The sequence below is a fragment of the Camelina sativa genome, chromosome 1 (genome assembly GCF_030686135.1).
Source record: "Camelina sativa cultivar CO46 ecotype springtype chromosome 1, ASM3068613v1".
NCBI classification, from domain to species: Eukaryota; Viridiplantae; Streptophyta; class Magnoliopsida; order Brassicales; family Brassicaceae; genus Camelina; species Camelina sativa.
The window spans coordinates 7,700,431-7,713,367 of record NC_141880.1 but is presented as its reverse complement, the minus strand read 5'-3'; the positions used below and the strand labels follow the sequence as shown (position 1 = coordinate 7,713,367).

At 36.0% G+C, this 12,937-nt stretch overlaps 2 protein-coding genes and 1 pseudogene across 3 annotated transcripts; 2 read left to right on the top strand and 1 right to left on the bottom strand.

The window, feature by feature from the left end:
• Nucleotides 1–4,458: 4,458 nt before the first annotated feature.
• Nucleotides 4,459–5,478, bottom strand: LOC147949644 (uncharacterized). The gene has a single exon (XM_087509828.1). The coding sequence runs from the start codon at nucleotides 5,476–5,478 to the stop codon at nucleotides 4,459–4,461; it is 1,020 nt and encodes a 339-aa protein (XP_087365954.1).
• A 1,863-nt stretch (nucleotides 5,479–7,341) lies between these two features.
• Nucleotides 7,342–8,966, top strand: LOC104783365 (F-box protein ETP1 pseudogene; annotated as a pseudogene). The gene has a single exon (XR_015559320.1). The product of XR_015559320.1 is annotated as an F-box protein ETP1 pseudogene (transcript).
• Nucleotides 8,967–10,938: 1,972 nt separating this feature from the next.
• Nucleotides 10,939–12,236, top strand: LOC104783350 (VQ motif-containing protein 20-like). The gene has a single exon (XM_010508500.3). It carries the CDS (start codon nucleotides 11,165–11,167, stop codon nucleotides 12,026–12,028), a length of 864 nt encoding a protein of 287 aa, XP_010506802.2. The 5' UTR covers nucleotides 10,939–11,164; the 3' UTR covers nucleotides 12,029–12,236.
• Nucleotides 12,237–12,937: the final 701 nt, after the last annotated feature.

Sequence of the window (12,937 nt, the reverse complement as noted above, 5' to 3'; positions counted from 1 at the left end):
CAAAGTTTCCTCCAAATCTATCAATATCCAAGCAATGTAAATTTTTATCTATTAAAAAACCTTGGTTTAAAGGATTTAGTTTTTGTTTTATACCTAAAATGTTATTTAACAATACGTCTTATATGTTGTGAATTATAACTAGAATACACTTATATGTGTTTTGTAATATTTTGTAAAGTGAACAAGAAATAATAAAGAGAGAGAGGAAGGAGAAGCCAACGAGAGTGAGAGAGATTAAAACTCTTTCTTTTGATCAAAGACAAATTATGTGTTATTCTTCTTACACAACTCCTTATTTATAGTACATTACAAAACACATGAGTCACACATCCATTAGTTTTGGTAATGACAAGTGTTAAATTTATAAAAATTGTGTAACACTACATGGACAAGTGTAATGACATGTGTCTTGTGATGGAATAATCACACATGTGTTTTACAGTACCATAAACTATATATGCATAATCCTCATATCTAATATATATCCTGTAATACTGAATAGTATTCGTTATCAGAATGACAAAATCCATAAATACGAATCGGATAACAGATTTAAGTCTTCATCAAGACGAGAGTAAAGAGACTCAATTTCGCACCGCCCTTTAAATTTATTGACTTGTTGTTTGTTTTATTTAATTTAATGTGGAAGTTTTTCCGTCATAACCAGTGAGCTTCACATAAGATCTTTTTTTTTATTTCTTATTCATGGAGCCATCACGTTGTATGCATTTACTAGATGTCGATTATATATTTTTTTTAAAATTACAAACCTCATTAAAAACCTTGTCACACAAAAACCCAATGAGATAAAAAACCATGACAAGGGAAAAAGAGTATAGTAACGTAATCTCCCCCTTGAAAAGATATGTATAATCTTTTTTCATAAATCTCTTAGATGACGCATTCCAATACTGTGAATATGCTTTCTGAATGTGGTAGTCGGAAGTGCCTTTGTGAATAGATTTGTTGCATTGTCACTTGAGCGGATATGTTGGATATCAACTTCCTTCTTTTGCTCTAGTTCTTGAGTGTATGAGAAAAATCTTGGAGGTATATGCTTTATTCTGTCGCTCTTGATGTAACCTTCTTTGATTTGGGCGACACAAGCAACATTGTCTTCAAAAAATGTTGTTGGCTCTTTACTGGTGACTATTCCACTTGATTCTTGTATGTGGTTAGTCATTGATCTGAGCCATACACATTCCCTCGATGCTTTATGAAGAGCAATTATTTCTGCATGATTTGAGGAAGTGGCAACCAAAGTCTGTTTCTGTGAGCACCATGAGATTGCAGTTCCTCCAATTGTGAAAACATATCCAGTTTGGGATCGGAATTTATGTGGATCTGATAAATATCCTGCATCTGCAAAACCAACAAGACCAACCGAAGAGTTTATAGGATAGAATAATTCCAAGTCAATCGTACTTTGAAGATAACGGAGAATATGTTTTATCCCATTCCAATGTCTGCCAGTAGGGGATGAGTTGTATCTTGCAAGTAGATTCGTAGCGAATGCAATATCTGGTCTAGTGCAATTTGCAAGGTACATGAGTCCACCAATAACACTCATATAAGGTACTTCGGGACCAAGTATTTTCTCGTTATTTCCACAAGGTCTGAATGGATCATTATCGATATTTAGAGATATATTGACCATTGGAGTACTCAAAGGAGTCGCTTTGTCCATATTAAAGCGCTTTAAAACCTTTTTCGTATAATTTGATTGATGCACAAATATTTCATCTAGGAAATGTTCTATTTGGAGCCCAAGACAAAATTTAGTCTTTCCAAGATCTTTCATTTCGAACTCTTCTTTCATATGAGTTCTTGAGTTCCAATTATATTTAGATCATCAACATATACAGCAATGATCACAAATCCCGATGGAGATTTCTTTATAAAGACGCATGGGCATATTTCATTATTAACATACCCTTTCTTCAACAGGTATTCGCTTAAGCGATTATACCACATACGCCCATATTGTTTTAATCCGTAAAGTGATCGTTGTAATTTGATCGCAAAAATTTCATTAGACTTAGAGTCTAATGCCACAAGAATCTTAAATTCTTCAGGGATTTTCATGTATATATCATTTTCCAATGGTCCATACAAATATGCTGTCACTACATTCATAAGGTACATTTCTAAATTCTTTGAAGCCGTTAGACTCATTAAGTACCTGAAACAAATTGCATCCATGACTGGAGAATATGTTTCTTCATAATCAACTCCAGGTCTTTGAGAAAAACCTTGTGCAACAAGTCGGGCTTTATATCGTGTAATTTCATCTTTCTCATTTCTTTTTCTCACAAATACCCACTTGCAACCAACATGTTTTACATCTTTAGATGCAGTGACAAGAGGTCCAAAGACATTTCTTTTATTGAGGGAGAGCAACTCAAGTTGCATAGCCTTTTTCCATTTTTCCCAATCAGGCCTATGTTGGCATTCTAATACGGACCTTGGATCTGGATCATTTTTTTCATGATCGATCTCTTTAGATACAGAAAAGAGAATATTCCATTATCATCATTGATTTCATCTCTATACCATGATATTCCATTTTGGGCATAGTTAATATAAATCTCATATTTTTCTGTATCATCCTGAGGATTTTTCTCTTTATTTGGTTCTTCTTGAACATTTTCATCTCCCATTTTCTTTTTCTTTCGGGGATTTTTATCTTTAGACCCATTGGCCTCCCCCGTTTCAATTGAACCTTAGGTTCATTTGCTTTGCTCCCATCTAATTCCTCTCTAGCAATTTCAACTCTTGATGGTGCATTTGCAGCGGGGATATATGACTTTGTCACACTTTTTGTATCTATGAACGCATCTGGTAATTGATTTGCCAAACTTTGTAAATGTACAATTTTCTGAACTTCCAGTTCATGTTGATTTGTAGGGGGATCAAGATATATCAAAGATGGTGTATACCATGTAATATCTTTTGGTACTTGTTTAATTCCTCCCCCTAACGCTAGAAATTCATCTTCATTAAAATGGCAATCGGCAAAACGTGCCGTAAACATATCACCAGTTTGCGGTTCAAGATATCGTATTATACTCGGTGATGCATAACCGACATATATACCCATCTCCTTTGTGGCCCCATTTTTGTTCTTTGCGGTGGGGCTATAGGAACATAAACCACACATCCAAAAATACGGAGATATGATATGTTTGGCTCTTGGACAGATGCTAATTGTAAAGGAGAATAATTATTATATGCGCTTGCTCGTATCTGGACCAATGCCGCAGCATGCAATATAGCATGACCCCATACAGAAATTGGGAGCTTTGTTCTCAATATTAACGGTCTAGCTATGAGTTGTAGCCGTTTAATTAAAGATTCAGCCATGTCATTTTGTGTATGAACATGAGGAACCAGATGCTCAACATTGATTCCTATTGACATACAATAGTCATTGAAAGCTGGTGAAGTGAATTCACCAGCGTTATCAAGCCTGACTTTCTTTATGGCATAATCAAGGAATTGAGCTTTCAACCTGATTATTTGGGCAATGAATTTTGCGAAAGTCGTGTTTCGTGTTGTCAATAGACACACATTTGACCATCTACTAGTTGCGTCAATCATTACCATAAAATATTGAAACAGCCCGTATGAAGGGTGGATAAGTCCACATATATCACCATGTATTCTCTCTAAGAACATTGGTGATTCATTCCCAACTTTGGCTGGTGATGGCCGAATTATGAGTTTTCCTTGAGAACATGCATCACATGAAAACTCATCAGATCTAAAAATCTATTGGTTCTTTAATGGATGGCCATTAGAATTTTGCACAATCTTTCGCATCATGACTGAACCAGGATGTTTAAGTCTTTCATGCCATATCTTAAATTTACTAGTAAACTTAGAGTTTACTGTAACGTAAGATGCAAAATTATTTATTTTTGTGCAATACAATCCAGAGGATAAAATTGGCGATTCTTCCAATATCTGTTTCTCCTCAGATGTTATACAAAGATTTTCAATGTCATTCTTATTCAGAGTCTCTATATGATATCCATTTCTTCGGATATCTCTGAAACTAATCAAGTTTCTATGAGACTTAGGACAATATAATGCATCAATTTCAAATTTTTTTCCCCTTGGCATTGAAAAATTGGCTTTTCCACAACCTATAATAATCTTTGCATTACCACATATAGTGCTCACGCTTCTAGCGGAGTCTTCTATTTTGAGAGAGGAGAAATATTTTTTATCTTTAATTATTGAGCACTGTCTGCTAGACAAATATCTCCATCCTCAATCTCAAATTTTGACATTTTCTGAGATAAAATATGTATAAAATAAACATTAATAAAATAACATAAAGTCTTACAAAAAAAATTATTATATATTACAATAAAACTATTATCCAAAAAGACATACATTAAAAACATAAAATACATATCAAATTATGACAAAACATATTATGGCATATGGGCCTTATTCGCATGATTTTCCGTTTTCATGATCAACGAGAAAATCTGCAATGTCGAGATGAGCTTCATCATTTAAACCATGGAAGGAAGGTCCAACTTCATCAGAGATGAAGTTGGTCTCATTATCCCTTTCTTTTTTCTTCTGAGATGCTTGATACAGATCGGCTAAATGTTTTGGAATATGACAGGTCTGATACCAATGTCCTTTCATGCCACATCTGTAACAAGTACTTTCATCTTGTTTCTTCAAAACGCGACCAACATCATTCACTTGAAGATTTTTGTTGGTTTTTCTAGCGTTGAAGTTATTAGGATAGAAACCTCTTCCTTTTCCTCTTCCACGACCACCTCCACGACCGTGACCACGACCTCGACCGCGTCCGCGTCCTCGTCCTTGACAATTATTATAACTGGATGTAGCTACATTCACTTCTGAAAGTAGAGCTGATCCAGTTGGACGGGTTTGATGATTTATCATCACGAGCTCATTATTTTGTTCAGCAACATGCAGAACTTGCATCAATTCAGAATATCGAGTATACCCTCTTTCTCGATATTGTTGCTGCATGAGTACATTTGAAGGATGAAAAGTTTGGAATGTTTTCTCGATCATATCATAATCGGAAACTTCTTCTCCGCAGAGAGCCATCCTTGAAGTGATTCCGAACAAAGCGGAATTGTACTCACTTACACTTTTGTAATCCTGAAACCTCAGGTTTAGCCATTCATGTTTGACTTTTGGTAAGATCACATACTTTTGGTGATCAAACCTATTCTTAAGAGCGATCCAGAGATCTGCAGGATTTTCTCTCGTGATGTATTCATTTTTTAAACCATCGTGGAGATGGTGACGCAAGAACATCATGGCTCTTGCTTTTTCCTCTTCTAACCCCGTTTCTGATGGATAAAGGGTTTTGAGAAGCCCATTCCCTTTCAGATAAAATTTTGCATCTAATGCCCATGTCATATAATTTTTCCCAGAGATATCAAGGGGGGCGAATTCATGCTTTGCCAAGTTTGACATGATTACTATATAAATAATAAAACAATTTGTTAAATATAAAATTTTATGAAACACTTTTGTAAAATCTTGTTTTAGCAATAAATATAAATTATAAAAAAAAAATATAAAGCTATATGATATATTTATAAATTAAAACAATCATTTTAGGAGGCATAGGCTTCCATATGATTTATTATATATAGATCTGAACATATGATCAAGGAGGCAGAGCCTACCATAATGATCAAGAATGTAGATCTAAATGATCAAGGAGGCAGAGCATGCCATTAGATCAAGAAATATGTATAGTATTTTACTCTATAAATAATACATATAGTAATATGCATATAAACTAATTCAATTAAATTAAATTTTAAAAAATTTAACATAACTTAAATGTTCTTCAAATTTATGACGGATCGCAAATCGCTTATGCTCAAACTTGTAATGGATCGAGAGTTTTTCGTGCTGATAACGTATTGTGAATTATAACTAGAATACACTTATATGTGTTTTGTAATATTTTGTAAAATGAACAAGAAATAATAAAGAGAGAGAGGGGAAGGAGAAGCCAACGAGAGTGAGAGAGATTAGAACTCTTTCTTTTGATAAAAGACAACTTATGTGTTATTCTTCTTACACAACTCTTTATTTATAGTACATTACAAAACACATGAGTCAGACACCCATTAGTTTTGGTAATGACAAGTGTTAAATTTACAAAGATTGTGTAACACTACATGGACAACTGTAATGACATGTGTCTTGTGATGGAATAATCACACATGTGTTTTACAATACTATAAACTATATATGCATAATCCTCATATCTAATATATATCCTGTAATACTGAATAGTATTCGTTATCAGAATGACAAAATCCATAAATATGAATCGGATAACATATTTAAGTCTTCATCAAGATGAAAGTAAAGAAACTCAATTTCGCACCGCCCTTTAAATTTATTGACTCGTTGTTTGTTTTATTTAATTTAATATGGAAGTCTTTCCGTCATTATCAGTGAGCTTCACATAAGATCTTTTTTTTTTTTTCTTATTCATGGAGCCATCACGTTGTATGCAGATGTCGATTATATATTTTTTTTAAAATTACAAAAAGTTATAACAATTCCTATAGCAAACACCAATAGTACGAATCATAATTCATGGCCTTGTTTTAAAAAGACCCTAAGAAGAAAGAAAAAAATGCGGATTTGGAGTTATTGAGGTTGGTAAGCTGGACCGCATTGATCGGGGGACATGCATAATACAACATTACAACTTGTGACTTTAAAAATTAAATGAAAGTGGTACAAACAATTACTTGTGACCACACAAAATGTAAGTATCAAATTAAGTGTTTTATCTGATAGAAAGAACTTGTATAATGTTTACATTTTACAAAAACTACACGTAAAAAACATCTACGTAAGGGGATTACAAATTTTCTCATATAAAAAATATTGGAAACGATTGAAAATGATGTTATTAGTATCCGGGTGTTAGAGAAGTGAAACTTCAATTTCGGTTTTATTACAACTCAGGGATACATCAAGGAACGAAAGAGATATGGGTAAACAAATAAGATTTTGATGAGACCATGCACTCAAATGTTGTCGTAGACAAGGGTCTTAACAACTGGCTTACCCTGGTCTCAAAACTCTCTAACGCAATTACAAATCTTTTCCTTAACAAACATTTTCAGCTTAATCTTAAATAAAATGAGTGTGTGACAAATAATCTCAAATCTCTCAAAGAAACAGCATAAAGAGGCGTGGTTAAATTTTATTTCCGGGATGGTCAAAGTAAAAAAGAAAACAACTTACTCGAATTGGCTTGAAGGCTATTTCTTCTCCCCCAATAAAAAAAGAGTCTTCACTTTACCAACACCCTAAAGATATGTCGATGGAATAAGAAAAAGAGAAAAAAAAAAAAAAAATTTGCTGCTGACTCCACGTTCCCCTCAATCTCTCAGTCACCCACCCACTTTCTTCTCTCTCACTCCTACCGTTCTACGTTCCCCTCTACCTCTCAGTCACCCATCCACTTTCCTTTCTCTCTCACTCAGCCACTTCTTTTCTCTCACTATATCTTAGACAGACAGAGTCAAATGTACTGCTTAGTAAACGGAGCTGAGACTGAGATCGATGGCGATACCGGAGCTTGCAAACGATTTGGTAGATGAAATACTCTGTTGCCTTCCGGCCACATCCCTGAAACGGTTACGAGCTACTTGCAAAAGATGGAACCGTTTGTTCAAAGAAGATAGGAAATTCGCGAGTGAGCACCGGGATAAAGCCGCAAAGGAGTTTCTATTTCTCATCATGACAGAGAAGCAGAGGATTTGTCCGTTGAGCATAATCAATCTTGCACCACAACATGGAGATGATGTTACTCCTCTTCCATCTGTAGAGGTAAAAAGAGAGCTTAGCCTACCACATCCGCGTTCCAACAATATACGTCAATTCGATATGACGACCCAAGTCTTTCACTGCGACGGCTTATTGTTATGCGTCCGCGATCTCATCACCGGCCCCACCGCATGCCACTATGAAATAGTGGTTTGGAACCCGTTTACTGGTCAAACCAGGTGGATCGAAGCCGACAATCGTTGGAATCCATTCATTACATTTGTTCTCGGGTACAACAACAACAAGTCCTCCTGCAGTCAAAGAATTTTGTGCTTTGATCCTGCTGGCAAAGAAACAGAAATCTACGACCTTAACTCCTCTGATTCGTGGAGGACTCTTGATGATGATCTCACTCCACCAGGCTGGACCGCGGTGATCGCTGAAGACTTCACGTCTTTGAAGGGAAATATCTACTTTTTTGCTAAGGAGGAATCAGAACCGCAACTTGGCTTGTCATTGCTCAGATTTGATTTCTCTACTGAGAAATCATCTCTGTTTGTGCCTCTTCCCTATCAGCGTCCAAGGTGGGAAATTTTGAGACTTTCTGCTGTTAGGGACGAGAAACTTTCCGTGTTTTTACAGCCCGCTGATACATCCAAGGCTGAGATATGGGTGACAAGTAAGATTGATGATGACTCCACCAAAGCGGTGTCCTGGAACAAGGTCTTAGCATTTGATTTGAACCCTCATCTTCAAATTACTGAGCATGTAACGTTTGTGCTTGACGAGGATAAGAAAGTCGCCGTGTGTTGTGAGAGATTGATGGATTACGACGACGATCTCTGCATCGATAAGATATACATTCTCGGCCAGGATAATCAAGGCAGTGAATTTGGTTTTGATCCGCTTGTTCCATATCAGACAGGACCTCGGCCAGTTCCTCTTAATTACGTTCCAAGTTTGGTCCAAATCGAGCTACCTGCTGGAGACTAAAAACAACCTCTACAAGATGTGGTCTTGTAGTGTTTCTTGCTTGCTTTAAACACAGTTTTTTTTTAAGTATTATTATGGTCTAAACATGTCTCGTACAGCATATGTCTAACAAATAAGTGTTATGTCTTACACGAATCTACAAACAAAATAGAGACTTTTAAAAATGTTTGCAAAGTGATTTGATACAAAAGGCGGTCAGCTTCTAATGATGGAAATTATTTTACCTCTCAAGTCCATACAAATACATAAACGAGTGTTTCTAAGGATCTACAATGGTTATATATTCATTCCTCCTCCTCTTTTCATTGTGTGGAAAGGGCATGAGTTCTCCAAAAACAGAGTACTTTGAGGTAAGAGAATGCACCAAATAATGTGAAGGGATAACATATGTAAAGAGAGATTAGAGTAAATTGATTTCCATAAGCTAGTCTTTCAATGGTCTCTCTAGCTGAAGATCTCCTGCCACATCATGAAGAAAGAGAGATGCTTTATGTGACGATTGCTTCCATTCACCTCTTAACCTGTACTACTAAGCCGAGCTGGTATGTTGCAAATATATTAATTGGTCTTTTCTCTATATCTTACAAGTTACAAACACACCGCTAAATCTTGCAAATATTGGACCAAAAACACAACCCACAAACTATTTAAAACTTTTGGGGCATCCAAAAGTTACGCAAATGTAGAATGTAAATTGAAAAGAGATCCATAGATTTACTGCAGGGAAGGCGCCATTAGATTTTGACCAGCACTGCATCTTCATCTCATTTCAAATTATGTACGTCAGCATAACAATCTAACAGCCAACCACAACGTTGGGGGTGATTCACATGGTAAAGCATGTGCCATTGTAGCTTTAAGAGCGGGTGCCTGCACCTACGGAATCTGAATGTTTTCTGATGCAATTTCTGTATGTCTGCTGCCACAGTTACCCCCAACCTATAATCTTATCTATGCCTTTTCCTTCAACAGTCCATTTTCATCAGTTTCCTCAAGCAAACTGCATAAAGAGGGTTTTCAATTATAAAATTAAGAACTCGAGAACAGATTGTTTTTGTCAGTACTCTTTTATATTCATCGTCGGTAAAGAATTTGTTGTTGTGCTCATTACGTACCTGTCAGAAACCTGCAGATTCAGTACACACACCTTTACTTTGTGATCAAGAGAGCATTAAAGTAGTTGAAACAAGTGAAATAGAACCTTCAAAGCCACTTCCAAACACAAAAGCCTTTTGGTTGCAGGCAATGATGCATACATGCGTTTGTCAGCTCAGTCTAGAGTACCCAAGTACCCTGCATATATGTTTCTTAGTAATCAATAATCAATCATGTACAAATTGAAACAGATGATTTCAGTGGTAAAGTGGGACAACACACGAGGAGAATGAAGGTAATAACACCACCAAAAGAAGTTCCCCTTTAGTTCCCCAAAGATGATAGCTGCATTTTTTAAAAGGAGATCCACACCTACTCCATAGTCAAACAAATTCTCATGGTCTACTAGATGCCCTGGAATACTATACAACCTGGTGGACTCGGGAGACATAATCAAGAATCTGGATTTCCAAACAGGTACAATATATAACAATAACGAGTTGTGCCAGTCAAGTCATTACCTGAACTGATCGGACTCTGTGCTTTCATGTGAGAAGTTGCGTCAGTATGTGAAGGCCTGCCAATATGCAACAATGTTGCAATCTTCTAGGATGGTTATAGGCGGTACGGTTTACTTGGTTCAGATCTCTTGACAAGTAGTGACAAACAACGATCCAAATGTTAATTTCGATTCATTTCTTGTCCTCAATCGGCAAAATCCTTGCAAGTTTTTCAGGATTGTAGGTTTCTGTATATAACGGAACTAAACAGTTAGCTTTTTTTTTGTGATAATCCATAATTATCTCCCACTAATTATCCTCTCAAGGAATCCTCAAAAAGAATTTTAAAAGTTTAAACCTGGATTTTAGCATATCTAGTGGCGTAAATCCCTTCAAACCGTTACTTATTTAGAGCCTCTAAAAATACTGACGTGGCGCATAGTGCTCACTTGGAACACTCTCCAGATGACACGTGGCTCACTTACTCACTGGAAGTCTGGAACTTTATAAAAAGCCACACTCCTCTTCCCTTTCTACACTTCTCTCCTCTTCCACATCATCTCCCAAAACTATGAATCTCAGTTTTGTTGTCATTTTGTTTTACTTTCAGTAATACTTTTTTTCTTTTTTTTTTTTGGGTTCATGTTGTATGATTCGTTTACTTTTTTAATTTAATCAAATAGAAAACAAAACATTACTACTTGTTTACTTTTTGTTTTGTGTTTTTTTTTTTTTTGATCATTTATAGTAATTTTGTTATTTATTAAATGAGCTCAACGTTCAATGGCCACCACACTCATCATCACCAGCCAAAGAGAGAACCAAATGAAAACGGAATCTTATACCCTCCTTCACCGTCACTGTCACCGCCGACGTTAAAAGTCAACAAAGACTCTCACGTTATTAAAAAACAACCATCTCCGTCTTCTTCCTCCTCCGTGGCCGCCGCAAAACATCGTCACCCGGTGATCATCTACACACACACACCCAAAATCATACACACGAATCCTAAAGATTTCATGGCTCTTGTCCAAAAACTCACCGGAATGTCCCCTTCGGACGAAGATCCCGGCGGTAACGCGACGACGGATCGCGGCGGTAAATCTATCAACCAGAGCCAGAGCGTGTCTGATCTCGCCGTCGACAGAAAAAACAATCGGAATCGCGGCGGCGGTACTGGACATAACAATTACCATAGAAACTATTCCGGCACCGGAAAGGGTATATTTTTTAATAACGCGATGATAAGCGATGATAGTGAATCGTCGTCGGTGATAACGACCGATGAGAACGGAGGAGGAGGAGGAGGAGAACACGGACAGGTTAACTCATCGATTCCGTATTCGGCGGTGGCTATACCTCCACCGCCTCCTCATCCTCATCCTCCTCCTCCTCCGCCGCCGTCTATGTACGACGCGACGGGGTTAAATTACGGAGCTTACTTACCGACGTTTCCGATGTTCCTACCGGCGACGAATCCAGCTGATAATTTCTTATGCGGTGGTGGTATAACTAATCAAACGTTTGCGAGTATTGATGATCAGCTTTACTTGGCGAACAATATGAGAAGCTCTTTCTCTTCTTCTTCATCTTCTGGCTTCGACGGCTCGGCCGAGTTTCGCGATTTTTAAAACTAATCAATCATCATCATCGGCTTTACAATTTTGGCTAAATAATTTTTTGATTTTTTTTTTTTTTGTTTCTCTCTTAATTGTTGGTTTGGCAAGAGACTAATAAAGATTTTGCATTAGTTTTTTTTTTTTTTTTTTTTTTTTTTTTTTTTTTTTTTAATTTTGGCTTATCCGATTTAATTTATAGTTCACAGGTTTTTTTCTTCTCTCTTCATTTTGTTTAATTTTCCCAATTTTATGTTTCATCTCTAGTTTTTTTTGGGTTGATAAGAGTTTTTATAATCCCCGGTTTAGTTAATAACTTTCTAATTAATGGTTGAATCAGTTTTATAAGAATTGTTAGGAAACCAATGCACGTCTCAAAATTTTATTTTATAAAGTTGGATTTTGAAAGTTAGTCACTAACCGGATTTTGATACGTGTCAAGTTATCAATTGAGACTTTGACATGTGTAAAAGTTAATTTGAATATTAAAAAAATAGTTCACATTTTATAATAATATGTATTTATCTACATAAGAAAATTCTATTCCAAAAACAAAGGGAATATTTACCCAATGCAGCAAGGAATGTGGATTACTATAAATATGTATATTGAGACGTACAAGAAAAGAAAAAAACCAAAACTTAATTTGGGTATAATAACATGAAAACCAAAGTGACACTAGATAAAGCCCACATTATTACGCGAGCAAAAATTAATAAAAAAATATTGAGAATAATTAAGTAGTAATTTACATGTTTTTAGATTTTATCTTGTCGATTATAGGGGAGATTTTTTGGTGACTAAAGAAATAGAGTTGGTTAAGCACCAGTTTAAATATAATAGCTGTCACTTGTTTTGTTATACTGTAATTGAGTTTTTCCAACTCGATGGAGATGAAGATAACCGGAGTAAACCGGTGTTGAC

What these genes read in the sequence shown, in the direction of transcription:
- LOC147949644 (XM_087509828.1), bottom strand. Translation starts at nt 5,478, where the DNA reads ATGTCAAACTTGGCAAAGCATGAATTCGCCCCCCTTGATATCTCTGGG.
- LOC104783350 (XM_010508500.3), top strand. Translation starts at nt 11,165, where the DNA reads ATGAGCTCAACGTTCAATGGCCACCACACTCATCATCACCAGCCAAAG.